This window comes from Neomonachus schauinslandi, chromosome 10 (genome assembly GCF_002201575.2).
Source record: "Neomonachus schauinslandi chromosome 10, ASM220157v2, whole genome shotgun sequence".
NCBI classification, from domain to species: Eukaryota; Metazoa; Chordata; class Mammalia; order Carnivora; family Phocidae; genus Neomonachus; species Neomonachus schauinslandi.
The window spans coordinates 23,858,525-23,872,987 of NC_058412.1; the positions used below are offsets into that span (position 1 = coordinate 23,858,525).

The following is a 14,463-nucleotide window of genomic DNA, read 5'->3' on the forward strand; positions in this document are numbered from 1 at the left end:
TTATTTCTGAATAATCCAGACTAGAATCTTCCAAGCAGGTTATTTTATATAATGCTCACAAAGACTCCATGAGGTACTCAAGACAAGTTCTGTATTTTCTCCTTTAGGAAAAAGCCCCAGAGGCTCAACAAGTTTAAGGAAGTTGCACAAGATGTCAAAGCTAATAAAAAGCCAGTATCATAATAGAATCTAAGTCTTCTAGCTCTTAATCTAGTGTTCCCTCCACCACAGAACACTTACTTTAATTACCTGGGCTGAAAATGTGGAAAGGATCTATAAAAGAGACCTGCCCATGCCCACCCTCATGAACCATATTCTGATGAAAACCGAATAAAAGATAAATAAGAGGAAAAACAGAGTCAATGGTTTAAAGTTTCCTTTTGATTTCCTCTGGCTAGTTGCCTGATTTCCTCTAAGCTTGCTTGGATTTTCTTTGTTTTTATTTTCAGATCTTCCCTTTAGCCTTTTCCTTACTCCAGGGAATTCTCACTGCCTACCTCTCCATGCACCTATTGTTATGTAATTACAAAAATAATGTCCAAGACACAGAGACTCTTAATTAACCAAGTGGTTGGATGCATCTGCCCCAACAGAGCTCTCCTCCTCCCCAGTTCTGGGACTTCCCACATTCTGGAATGCCTATGTTTACCAAGTGAATCTGAGAGAATTTTCCTGGGAAAGGACCCAAGCTCCTAACAGCCCAGCTGGAAAGTTCATCACAAAATTTACTGAATTAAAAAAAAAAAAGTTGTTTTGAGAAATCTGGCTCAGCAAGAAGGGTACTAAGATACCTCCCACCCCCTCCCTACCTCCCTACCAGGCCAACACTCTTTTAAACTGCTCCTTCCTCACACCTTGGCCCATATGAATATCCCAGATCATCACTAGGTTAAGAAACACTGGCCACATCCTAGACTGGAGGACAACACAATGGCTCTAAGAAAGAAGACACCCCTAGGGCTCTTTGATAAGTTTATTCGCAGCTCTTGTCACATAACCTCTGGACCTATAACCATCCTCACAAAAATATCCTATTCTCCCTCTACTCCCAAGCAGAAATAATGTCCATGTGCATCTTTTGAAAGCAACGGCTCAGCCATGGCTCATAAAAAATACTACCTATAAAATGCTATGTGGATGCTTAACAGCCTCTTTTAGGTTGAGCCACATTCCTGAGGACTCAAGTCCCTGGGCTATGTGTCTCCACAGAATCTCAAAGGTCTAATTGCTCTTACTGGGCTCATGTCCATCAACCAGTTGGCACCTTCCATCTTTCTCCTGCCTTCCACTTGACAATGAATGGGGAAGCCAGAAATGTAAGGAAAGGGCACAGCTCCAGCTAATAATAACAAATTACCAGAGGTCAGTGGCCCAGCACCTCTCTAGGCACTGAGGGGCTTGAACTACACACATTGCTCTCAGTTGAGAAAGATCCACCATCTGAGAACTACTGTTCTCTAATGCCTCTATCTTGTTCTTCGTTATTAGACTTCCTATTTTCATAAAGTTAAGGCTTGCTTTCTTTGTGTAGAAGAAAAAATAACTGGATTGTGAATATAGTGCTTGAATCTTTGAACCAAATCCAAGGTCAAAAGACCTTGGAAGATACTACTTAATAGAAATGAAGTAAATACCACACCTCAATTCTCCTCAACCATGTTTCTGAGTAAGACAATAAAAACTATCATCCTGGTCACTCTCCCCATTTCCACTGGATCCCACTTCTTATCTCAGGAATTAGAAGTTAGTTGCATGGGAGCCCACAGTATTACAACTGCTACTGCTAAGGTCACCACATGTGGCCACACATAGGGACTGCACAACTCCAGATGGCACCATTTAAATAAACTAAAATGTATATGCAATTCTTGGAGTTATAGAGTACACAACTTGCTCAACCAGACACTGGGGTGTTGCCACTGCTAGGAAAAACCATATGGTTCATATTGATGGCGCACTTTATTATGTCAGGCATTGGGTTACGGATTTACACGTATCTTCTAATTTAATTTCCATGACAACACCTTGAGATAGGAATTATTACTATCACTATTTTGCTAATGATGAAACTGGGGCTCAAAGATTTTAAGAAAATAAAATATTTTAAAGAATCTTCCAAGTCATGGCTATCAAACACCAAATATTTGTTGCGTGGCCTTCTGACAAGGATAATGTAAAGCTTTTCATCTATTTACATGTCTTTGTTATTTATAATCTGCATCTTGAGATGACTCCTTTAGTGAAAAGAGCCCTGATGTGAAGGCAAAAAGATCTGTAGTCTTAGGACCTAGCACAGCATCTAGCATCTCATAACCTCTCAATACATAAGCGAAGGTTTCTAGGTCTACCAATTTTTACCTTGAAAAAAGTCTTATCCAATAGCTGGATTCCAGTTATTCCATTTATAAAAGAAAAATACTTGCCTTGCCTACTGTAAGATTGGAAAAAATAATAAATCTGAAAGTTCTTTATAAATTACAAAGTCCCATACAACCGTAAGAGGACATTAGTAATGGTTATAGAGAAAGGCAAAATGTCCTCTATGAACCAGGCTGGGCAAATTCCCACAAAGTGAGGTTATCAGGCAGTAATCCTAAGAGTGGCAGGAGCTACCACTTCTGCTGACACAACTCTCCCTCTCTTCCTCTCCCACCTGCGGGCCAGTCGCCCTTGTCCTTCAGAAGACACACTTCCTTATAAAAGCATTCAGTGTTATTAATGGTAACACCTTCCTCCCACACCATGCATACAAACCCCTCATGGGATTTCCTTCTTTTTCTTTTGTAAATTTGTGAAAAGATCAAATGGATTTAGATGAGTTTCATCACTCTAGTAGCCATATATATATATATATATATATATATATTCTCAGCATGTCAAAGGGTTTTCAAGTAGCCAGTAGCAGTCCACCAAATCTAGAACTGATCTCATCTTCTCAAGACCTAGGTATCTCCTGCCCTGCCCAATGGCTTGATGACACACATACTAGAGATGCATCTCAGATGCATCTCTATGGGTATGGCCTCCTCCCCAATGGATAGACAGACAGCACCCCAAAGAAATACTCTGTGTCAGTCCGGGGGCAGAGATAAATAAACCCAGTAATTTCAAAATATTTTTTCCACTAACAATCTTCTCTGCAAGTACATCCCATCCAATTTCAAAGATACATATGCAATTCTTGTCTTTTCCTACTGGAAACATCAACATCCAAAGTCTCTTGAGAGTTGAATCCTGAAAGATCCTGATCCCTGCTGCTGTTCCCCATCCCAGCTCTCCTGCCTGTTGTGGCTTCTCAACATTTCCAAATATAAAACTGATTAATTATGAATGCTGTGGCTTATCTGACCCACATCTCACCTTACTCTTTGATCCTTTGGAATTCCATTCCATAGTCAGAGGAATATCAATTTCAGAAAATAAGGTTTCCCTGATATCCACCCTGAAGTTTCCTTCTGCAAGTCTCATCTTGTTACTTCTATGGGCCACACTATATAACTCCTCTCCTTTACAGCCTCTCCCTCTTCAGAGATTTGTAGATTGTTACCATGGTTTTCCCTTCATTGCCACTTCACTCAGCCATATATATTTAATTCTTTTCATCTTTCACCATAAATCAGTCCCTTCAACTCTTAAATCAGCTCTCTGCTCTTCTCTGGACTAGTTCCAACTCTCCCAATTCACCTCCAATAACTGATATCCCTTCTGGGAGCTCTAATTTCCTTTCTATCTTCCTTGGCTCTCTTTGCCCTCTCCAGAAATAAAATCGGGAGAGACTGAAAGATGTGTGAGGTCAAGGGTCAGGTGTATTGCATTGCATACCTCTACTTTAAGTTTCTCAGGCCTCTCCAAAGTACATGTAAAATCCCCAGTCATATATCCCCTTTCCTGGAGTGAGAGGGGGCTGCTTATAGAGAAACAGGCCCTCCTATCCCACAAGTCAATATCCTCTAGGCCTTTGCCTGGGGGATGGCAGAAGCAAGATGTCAAAACATCCACAAAACAGGTTACAAAGTGGGGCTGTGAGCAATGTGGCAGACATCTTTTCTGAGGTTTGGACTATCCCAGAATGATGCACCAAAATTCATACAGTCTCAGCAATGGCCTTTCTACCCTTCTACCCCTTCTACTCTCCATGAATGAGTACTTTGAAATACTGATCCCATTTATGAATTCAAAGCAACCCAGGAAGAAAAAACATTGCATGTCATGCATTATGAGGCCTCTCAGACATCCTTTCATCCTCTCAGATATCCCAAACGACAAACAATACAAAGTTACTGCTTTATCCTGACTGGGTGCGTTCCCATTTCGATCACATCCCTAGTCACGGTCCTGTTCAGATTCAGGAAGCTATCTTCAGTCTGAGACAAATGGGTGGCTATAGGCCACTCACCACAAGGGGAACAGGCAGAACACACTTCCTCTCCTGTCCCCTCCTCACAGTTAGCCCCATTAGCATGCCTGTGCCCCTCTAGGCCAAACCACCGGTCATTTGGGCAGAAGCAGGGAGAAATAAGCTGAGTTGTGCCTATTTTCTTTTGTATACTTGAAGATCCTAGGTCACAGAGGAGTTAAATGTCTTTTCTACAACACGAGTCTATATAGGAAGAATAAACCCATTTCCTCAAACGCAATAAATAGTAAAATCAATCCAAGTGTGAGAAGCTAAGCTTGAATTTTCATACAGGAAAGTGAATGGAACCACATGATATATGTTGCCCCAAACATGAAATGTGAGATAGCAGGGTGTGTCCACTCCCTCCATGGGAAGGTCTGCAGTGGAAACCGTATCTGAATGAGGCTGGGGAGGCAGTGGTAAGGCAAGAGGCTTGTCCTGCATGGCCAGCCACCTAACTGAAAACAGCATATGCCTCAGAGCAAGAGAGCCCAGCCTGTTCCAAGTGTGATCACCACAAGGCCTGAAGTGCTTTTCAATAAACTGTCTGTCTCTCTGGAGGTCATGGAGAGCTCATCCAGTTACACTTAGTGTCTTATTTGATCCCATCAATAATCATTTGATCCCAACGCTGCTGAAAAACGCTTGGCCAAAATTTCTAGCCTTTTAATGACAGAATCCTGGCTCTTTCTGAAAACAGCATTGCTAGATGTGTCAAATGATGCAAAAGGCCTTGGTCCAACTGCCAAATGGACTACGATGCTGAGGGAGGACTTGGGACGCTCACAGTGCTTCCCTACTGTCAGCAGCAGAACAGCTCTTGAAGCACACTCCTCTCTACGTGAAACTCCCCTGCTCAGCAGCTTCAACTCCTACCTAAGGCTTGACTAGAGTATATTCTTCAAAAGCACTAAGCATGTGACTCTTCAGAGACACCCACTGACAACTTCACGCAACCTGCCTGTTTATAGTAGGCAAGTTCGGGGCTACAGAAAGGACCCCTTTTATCTGTCACCCACATCTCACAATAGCTGATATAGACTGCTGGGCCTATAGTCACGAGAGGTGACAGGAAAGCTCCAGAGATGATCATGGACATGAAAGGAGAAGAAAATCCACATTCCCAGAGAAGTCATTTTTATATCCATTACAAATACATTAGGCACTAGAAGAGAATGTTGCAGGTATAAACCACAGAAGCCAGGCTGACATTAAAGCACCGCTGTTCTTCACAAAAGTATCTGTGGTGAGACAACAGTATTGGTCTCCTATCTCAGTTCACAGAAGGCACCATCAAACTCATCAGACCCTGCCTCTTACTATAAATCCTGCCTCTTAACAAAATTCCAGCACTGAACACAAAGGGGTCATTTTAGGTGCCAATGCCACCAATGCTAATGCTGAAATATGCATCCAAACTCTTTTTTCCTTGGGGACCACATACCAGTATGTTTTGTGTGTGTGTGCGCAATGACTGAAGGACCTCAGCTTCTAAATATCCCCGCTGCAGGAGAGTACTGGGTGTGTGTGGGAGTATATGTGTGTGCTGGGACAAGCATGGCAGATACTTGTAGTTCTACAGTGGGCTCTTTTCAGTGCTCTCCATCCAATTAATACTAGACATTAGTAACCAGTGGAGCATAAAAATTTCATTTATTTCTGATGATGAGAATGACACAAAAGATGCTGGGTTTGCTCAATGGAATTAGTGTAGGCTTTTAAAAGGCATGATTTCTTTTCTGTGCTTTCTCATTCATTTACATGGTATATTTTATTCACTGAGCCGTTCTCCAGTGGTCTTAGGAGAGAAACATCCATTCAAAACCACCTGGTTTTCCAGTCGAAGAATACTATGGGAAGAGTTAGAAGTAAGTGCTTGCACATACACCCCCAACTCAGTGAATAGGAGAAGAAAATGAGAGAGTAAATGAAACAGAAACTTCATTTCAGGAGTCTCCAGCAGAGAGATCTGCAGTGAAACAGGCCTGCTAGAGACTGTTACCCAGAGCTGCTGCTGTGGACATTCAAGCTAAGAATTGGGCGGGGGGGGGGGGGGGGCGGGCAGGAGAAGAAAGGGAATTCAACTACTGTCTCTCCTGGCTTCACTGTGACTACCTCAAAGGGAGACAATCTTAGCAACTTTGTTCCCTCTCTTCACATCTCCTTCCTGTCCCATGTTCCTTAGTTCCTCTGGGGCTCTCCCAACAACATCTGAGAGGAAAAACAAGAGGCTGAGAGTGGATAGCACACTGGGGTTGGAGAAAGAGGGCAGAATGAATCAATGAAGAGGCAATCCCTAAGTAAGCCAACATTTGAAAGGGACAGCTAGGTAGGATTCAACAAGATGAAGAAGAGGTCTACATTCTCTGAGAAAGTGTACCACATTGCCCATATCTGTGATGGCCAGGAAGAGGAACAAGGGGAAGGGAAGATGGACAACAGTCTTGAGAGCTAGAGCTAAGCTTGGAATACAAAAGTAATAAGGGCATTTCAACCATCCCAGAGGCCCCCATTAGAAGTGCATCCAATTTTGGCTGGAACCCCATGTAAGTCGATAGAGGCATTCTGCCAAGAACAGAAAACTTTTCTCCCAACTTGGTTGCTGGAGAGAAAGGAAAACCCTCAGGGAGTGACTGTGTTCAAGAAAAAAATAAGAAAATATGGTCTAATGGGAGGGAGGAGGTTTGCAGAAGGAGGAAAAGAGCTAAGAACAAGAGGCTGGGGTTTTGGAAACAGGAATTAGTTGATAGTGGTTGCAAATTGATGTGTCTAAAAATACAAATCCCGACATGTTCAGGCGGGAGCTGCTCACCGGTCCCCAAGATCTGGAAGAGAAGGCGGGGCTGGGAGGCACGGATCGCTGCGGACAGCCTTCCCTCTCTGCCCACTTCGGAAGCCTTCTTCTCCGGCATCAGGCGGATCCTCAGCCGCCCTTCACCGTGGCGAATCCACCAGCTGAACAGCTCGCTGAGGTTGAACTGGAGCAGTCCCGCAGTCGCCTCCTCTGGGGGCCCGACGCAGCCCTCAAGGATCGCCTCCTCTCCCAGCTCCAGCACCAGCTGCTTGGCGCGCCGGAGCTTGCGAACCGAGCCGCCCTTCAGCACCCTGGTCAGCGTCCGTGCCTGGGCAGGAGCTGGCGAGCTGAAGCCTTCTGTCCAGGAGACCCCGGGCGGTGGCCCCACCAGCCGAAGTAGTGGGGCACAGTCTAGAGCCAGCGAGCCGCGCGCCTCCGTCTGGCCAGCCCTCGGCTCCAACGAGGACGAAGGCGGCAGCAGCAGGTCCCGGGCATAGACGCGGAAGAGCGAGGGCACCACAAGGTCCACCGCCAGGCTCTTCCTCTGCAGACGTGAGTAGCTGAGCGGCTCCCGAGGCTGCAGAGCCGGCCCCACGGCGGCTGAGTCCACTAGCTGGCCGGTCCCGGTCCCGGTCCCGGTTTCTGTCCCGGTCCCTGAGCCCGAGGCTGCCACTGAAAGCAGCGGCAGCAGCAGCCCTAGGAGCCCTAAGGATCCCATCCCGTCAGAGAAGCGCTGTTTATACTAGTCTTCCCACACTCTCTGGGATCCAGCCTCGCCCTTCACTTCCCCTCAAATGAGAAGGGTCTCCGAATAGTCCTTAGTCCTGAAAGGCTCCTTCCACCTGATCTATGCGGGATTATGCGTGCACTCGATTCTCTCGCTTTCCTCCAACTGCAAGGAGGCAAGCAGGAGTCTCAATAAAATGGGGCTAGAAGCTCAGGGGCGTGTCAAGAGACCCTGAGCGCCTCGGGCTCAGCAGCTGGGACCCTGTGCCTCTGGCGCGCCGCGACGGGCACCGCGCCTTCGTCTGTAGCTTGCTGCGCCCCGGAACAAGAGAAACTACTATGGTTGAAGGGAGGCGGCAATGGGGTCCGTCCTCTCCTGCCCCCCGCGGCTTGAGCTGTGGTCTATCTGCTCTCCAGCAGCCTCCAATCCTCCGCAACTTTCCAGCTGGGAACAGATGGCGCTCCTCTCGGCTTCTGAGCTCCTCTCCTTTAGTGTAGGGGAAAACCGGGGGCAGGGGTTGCTTTCTCGCGCACCCTCCTGCAACCCTCCGCAGCGGGAAGTCTGCGGATTGCACTGCTCGCTGAACTTCTGGGCTTGAATCGAGCCCCCGCGCTGTGAAGCGGAGGCTCAGGCCGCCGCCGTGCCAAGTTTGCAGCGTCCTTGCTCTCCCGCGCCTCGTCTGCTCAGACTTCTCAGGCACCGAAGCGGCCCCGGCAGCAGCAGCCGAATGAAAGCATTCTGGGCAAGAGAGCCTGAAATCTTGCTGCCCCCTCCTCACCCACCGGCAGCCGCGCCCCCCACCGCCCCGGCTTCGGGTGGCTGCGCAGAGGGCGGCCGAAAGGCGCCTCTGTGCTGTGCGACCCTCCGGACAGCAGCGACGGGATGTGCCAGCTGCTACCTCCGCTGCCGCCCCCGGAGCCGCTGGATCGCATCTGCCTGGGCGCCCGCCACTTGCAGCTGGTGGAATCGCGAGCTCGCGCCGGGAGGGGGCGGGGCCGCGGCGGGGGCGGAGCTCGACTGCCAACTCCGAGCCGCGGCCAGGCTCACGCAGGCCCGCCCCGCCCTGCTCGCACCCGCCAACCAATGGCGCGGCGAGACAGGATCCTATGCAAATCTGCAGAGGCCTCGGCATTCATTGAGAAAAGCACAGGGCCCGGCCCGCCCCGCCCTCCCTCCATCCCTCTCCCCTCTCCCCTTCCTCCAGATTCCCTGCCCTATTTCTCTGCTATGTGAACAGGAGCGTGTTTTGGATAAATGGGAGGACTGGAAGAGGCCTTTGCAATCAAGCACTCTCCCTAATTATGCATTTAAGAGATTAAACGGGTCCGACTTCAGAAAAGCTGGTTCTAGAATAAAAGTGGAGGCGAGGGGAAGGGAGGAGTGGGAGGAGAGGCAGCACGACATTGCCAAATCCGAGAACAGCTTGGATTAGGGCCCTGAGACAGAATCTTCTCTGACCCTTCCATTATTTAAACGCATTCCTGGGAACCCACCATCTACACGAGAAAAGTTAGCAGCGTGGGGGTAGAGTGACGATGATCTCTAAGAGTTCTTCAGCTACAGCAAGTACATTTCAGACCTGTCAGTCATCCTGCGTTTTCTCAGAATGGTGCTTGAATATGTGTCACCTCCTTCAGTCTCTTCAAAGTAAATATTTTAAATTCCAGCTTTAGAGATGAGACAAACTGAGTCGCCTAGAGGGTAATTGATTTTCTTTGGGTCACATAGTCATATGTGCATCTCAGGCCCTCCCTCGTGTGCCCTTATTCATACTGCTCTACTTATCCCTCCATGAGTAACAGGCCAAGATGATCTAGGGGTGACTTAGCTGGAAGGAATAATGATCGAACACTTGCTCACAGCCTTGAGAGTAAGAGTTCATTACTGTACCTCTGGTCTCTCTTTCCCTTCATCTCTCCTGAGCTGCCAACACAGAACTCAGATAATGGCTGTATTTATAACAAGTGGTTCACTAGGACCAAAGACAAAACTATAGTGTTAGGTTCACACAAATCCCCTCCATTCCTTCTTGTCAAAGGTTGATTGTCAGGTCTTGTGCTGTCAGAGCAAAAAATAAGGCAAGATCCTCCCTTGAGGAGCTCACAGCCTGAAAGACAGCAGAGAAGCTTCCTCATAGAATCAGAGCACAGAGTGGAGTTGAATCTCTCTCACTGAGCTGCAGAGTGCTGCAGTAATGTGTCCCTTGCCTCACAGGAGGTGGTGGCCAAGCAGGCCTCTGCTCTCCCAGGCCAGGCTCCTTCGAGCATTGTGGTATTGCCTTTGGCAACTGGAAACCTAATAACAAAAGAAACTTAATTCCAGGAATATTTTGCTTCCTGCTGTATGTTTGGAAACTCACTTAATTTGACAGGTAACTGGCTTCTCCCTGGAACTCAAACTGGGTACACTGCCTTTACAAATTTAAGGGAAAAGAATGATCTGACCCAAGGAGAGAAAGAATGCTCCTACCTTGGTAGAGGAAGAGAGGGAGGGAGAAAGAGAAGAGGAAGGAAAGGGTATGGAAGTTAATACTTGGAAAGGATATGTTGGTTAATGCTTTCCTAGTATGGGGGCATATATGTTTGGATTTTCATCAGATTTCACTGGCATGCACACTGGAAGAATAATTTTCTATTTGAAATGTTAAAAAGACTCAAATGTAGGCCCTTTCACTCCTCACTCCATGCATTATTCTCTACATAATTCTTGTCCAAAGTCAAATTGATTGGAGTAATCTGTCAAGAACGATGAATCTTCTGCTACAATCAGTGGCCACTAGGGGGCTGCAGAGACTTGAAACTTCAGATGAGCCACCAGGGTTTAACTTTCTCCCAGGTAATGTCAGGGACCACTGCCTTGGCACCTAGTGCACACAGGGGTCTCAATTAATTCTCATGCTTTTATGAATTCTTTCAGATTTCCCCTGAAGGAGGAAAAGTGATTATCCCTGTACATTAAATCATACCAAATCTCAAAATTGTTCCCTTTTTGTTAAGTTTATAAGGGAGGCAGGAATGAGTATTGATAGTCTCTTGGTCACTATGTATATGCATCTGTAGGAGTGAGTGTGTGAGTGTGTGTGTGTGTGTGTGTGTGTGTGTGTCACATCACACAGTGGCCTTTTGGGGGAAGGTATTCTTATTTCCATCACAGAGATAAAAACAGTTAAGGATCAGAGAGGCAAAATAATTTGCCCAAGGTCAAATAGCAAGCAAATAAAAGCACTGGAATTCAAACCAATGATTCTTTTTCTCTGAAATTTACACATCCCTCTGGAACAAACTAGGCCTTTTCCTCATGCCTACAGCTATAATGTTGACACCTCTAACCTATATCTTTGCCATCTAGAGGAAGGGAGATGAGAAAGTGTAGCTATAAAGTGCAGGGATAAAAAAGTGTGAGCAAGAGTGACAGCTAACATGTCTTGCACACCTATTAAGGACGAGCATATTTCAAAATAATTCCCATGCATTATCTCATTTAAGATTCCCAGTAACACTATGAGCGGAAATAATAGTATCTCTTTTTTGCAGATCACAAATGGAAGCTCAGAGAGAGTGAGTTCCCAACAATAAGACTACACAGGGAATAAAATGTGTTAAAGGATTTGAACCTGGATATCTGATGAAGTCCATGGTCTCAAAACCTGAGTAATCTCACAAGAGAGAAATGGAGCAGGGCTCAATAGACTGAGGTGGGCAGAGGGCAACAGAGGAAGAACTGAAAGCCCACTCAAAAAAGGAGCAGCAGGGGGTACAGTTGGGGGAGGGGGCAGATAGGAGATACTGGAAGCCCTGAGGACACAGTTAATGAGATGGGCTGCTGTGAGTCACCTTGCCATTGACTTGACCAGTTAAGATGGGAGGCAGGAAAGTTAAGCAGACCAGAACCAAGAGAGAAAAAGGGCCAAGTTGCACAATGAAAGCACCAGGACCCTCTTCGGAAAACTCCCAACTTCTGAAAATGGAGAAGTGGACAACTCAGTTAGGGCGGGGTTGGAACTCTCTCAAGGGAAACAGTAATAAAAACTCATCTCAAATCCAGGCAATGTGACTTAAGGCAAAACACATCTCGCAACTGCAGAAAACCTGATGACGACCTACAGGGTTAATTAAGTCAGGCATTCAGTTGGTCAGGGAGGAAGAGGAGGAGAAGGAGGAGGAGGAGAAGGAAAGAGGGAAAGAAGGAAAATGGGAAGAGGAGCAGGAGAAATAAGGAAGAGAAGGAGAAAAAAGGTGGGAGGAAAAATCAGGAAGTCAAGCTGAAGTTAGGCATTATAAGATACTCGGGCTAAGATATTTGGAACCCACAACTGGAATAGCTTACCCTGGGGCCAAGATCAGGAATTGGAACCCAGAAGAAACATTCAAATGAGCTGTGGATTTGTAGTCAGGAAACTTGCTTTCAATCAAAGCCTTGCTTAAGAGGCTCTAGGACCTTAGGAAAACCCTTGATTTCTCTGGGCTCATGTATCAAATTAGAAAGACTGTGTATAGTCTTTAAGACACACATCCACTCTGAAATTCTGTGTGAGATTCTCCAAGTGGCCAAAGGGTTTCATCCAAGACTGGGGACCAGAGTTAACAGGCACTAGAAGGAGACTATGAACTTGCAGGGGAACCAGGAAAAGAGCTTGGACCTAATGCTAGTTAGAGAAAAATTAAAACAAAAACTTATTTTAAAAAATGTCTCTGTCACTAGACAAACCTGAGCTTTGAATTGATAGCCAGCAATTGCTGACAGCTCATACATAAGGTGTCTTCTAATAATCATCATGCTAAGAGGAAAGTAATTCAACCATTATGTATTAGGTACCTACTGTGTGCTTAGATTTGCATGAGGTGCTAAGGAGAGAGATTGTAATTAATAAAACAGTCAAGGTTCTTATCATCATGAAGCCATGATAAAATTAAATTTTTAAAAATATTTTATTTATTGGGCACCTGGGTGGCTCAGTCGTTAAACATCTGCCTGTGGCTCAGGTCATGATCCCAGGGTCCTGGGATCAAGTTCCACGTCGGGCTCCCGGCTTGGCGGGAAGCCTGCTTCTCCCTCTCCCCCTGCTTGTGTTCCTGCTCTTGCTGTCTCTCTGTCAAATAAATAAATAAAATCTTTTAAAATATATATTTTATTTATTTAGAGAGAGAGAGTGTGTGTGTGTAAGGGGGGGGGGGGAAGGGCAGAGGGGAGGGAAAGAGAATCTCAAGCAGACTCCACACTGAGTGTGGAGCCCGACACAGAGCTCGATCTCACGACCCTGAGATCATGACTTGAGCCAAAATCAAGAGTTGGACACTTAACTGACTGAGCCATCCAGGTGCCCTGATAAAGTTAAATTAAAAAAAAAAAATACAAAATTGAATTCATACCTATGCTACAACTAAGCAAAAATTACAAATACAAACAAACAAACAAACAAACAACCCTGGAGGAAAACATTGAAAAATAAACTTATTGAGGTGGCAGAATTGTGGGTGATTTTTTTTTTTTTACAAATGACTTTTAATGGTTTTGTATAACAAATAATAATAGCATTTGATTCCTATTTAAAAATAAAAGTGTATCCGTCAGGATACCCAGGTTATGTTGTAACAACAACAACAGATCTCAGTAACTTAAAAACAAAGAAATCCATTCTCATATTCTATGTCCATTTCAGGTGAGGAAAGGGCTCTGATCATCATAATCAGTAAGGGATCCAGGCTAATGGAGCCTTCAATATCTGGGTCCTGCAACCAACAACTAAATACTCCAGCCTGGAAACGGCACATGTCATTTCCACTCACAACTCTGGATGGAGCTATCCATATGGTTCTACCCTACCATGAGAGGCCCCGCAAGGTAGAGGCAGAAACATCTAGCAAACAGCCTTACTGGCTCCCGAAGAAGGAGAAAATCTGCAAGTGTTGCATTATCGGACTTAGACGAGGAAGGGTCTAGAAGACAGAGTTACCCAGAGGAAAATGACCTAATTCTCTTGGGATCCACAGCCACATGGGTAGCCCCGCTGCCAACGGAGAGCACAGCCTCTGAGTCTGTACCTACATCACTGCGGAAACATCGGAAGAGCTCAGCCTGCTCTTCTCCGTCCCTAGGCATGATAGGAGAGGCCAAAGAAAAAGCCCTTCTCAACCACCAGAGAGTAACAGCTCTCTCCTGGAAACCATAAACAATCTCACATTTACTGGAGAGAGGAGCGCCAACCAGAGAGATCAGAGCGAATGGTTCACTACTATGTATTTCACGGCAATCCCCCGTTTGCTGAAGCACAGTACATTAGGGAGAAAGGGTGTGAGCTATTACTATAACTAACATGTGTTGGTCTTACCACCTGCTGCTATCCTAATATTTTCTTGGTTTTTTTTTTAATATCCTTTTTGGCTGAGGAAGATGAAAATAAAATTTGGGGAATAATTTGGTGATCAATATGGTCTTCTCGAAAAGTCTTTTAAAGAGCTCCACACCGATGCACAGTATCCATTCCATTTTAGTTCTTTCTGATTTCCAGCCAACACGGGTTAGCGCCCTGGCCTGAGACTTTTA

The 14,463-nt window shown here is 45.8% G+C and overlaps 1 protein-coding gene across 1 annotated transcript in view; it reads right to left on the reverse strand.

Moving 5' to 3' along the window:
• ALK (ALK receptor tyrosine kinase) overlaps positions 1-7,927 on the reverse strand; it is a 697,757-nt gene extending 689,830 nt beyond the window's left edge. Inside the window, exon 1 of the mRNA XM_044918826.1 lies at positions 7,212-7,927. Coding sequence (XP_044774761.1) covers positions 7,212-7,911 — 700 coding nt within the window. The 5' untranslated portion in view covers positions 7,912-7,927. The remainder of the gene's footprint in view (positions 1-7,211) is intronic.
• Between the last annotated feature and the right edge of the window lie 6,536 nt (positions 7,928-14,463).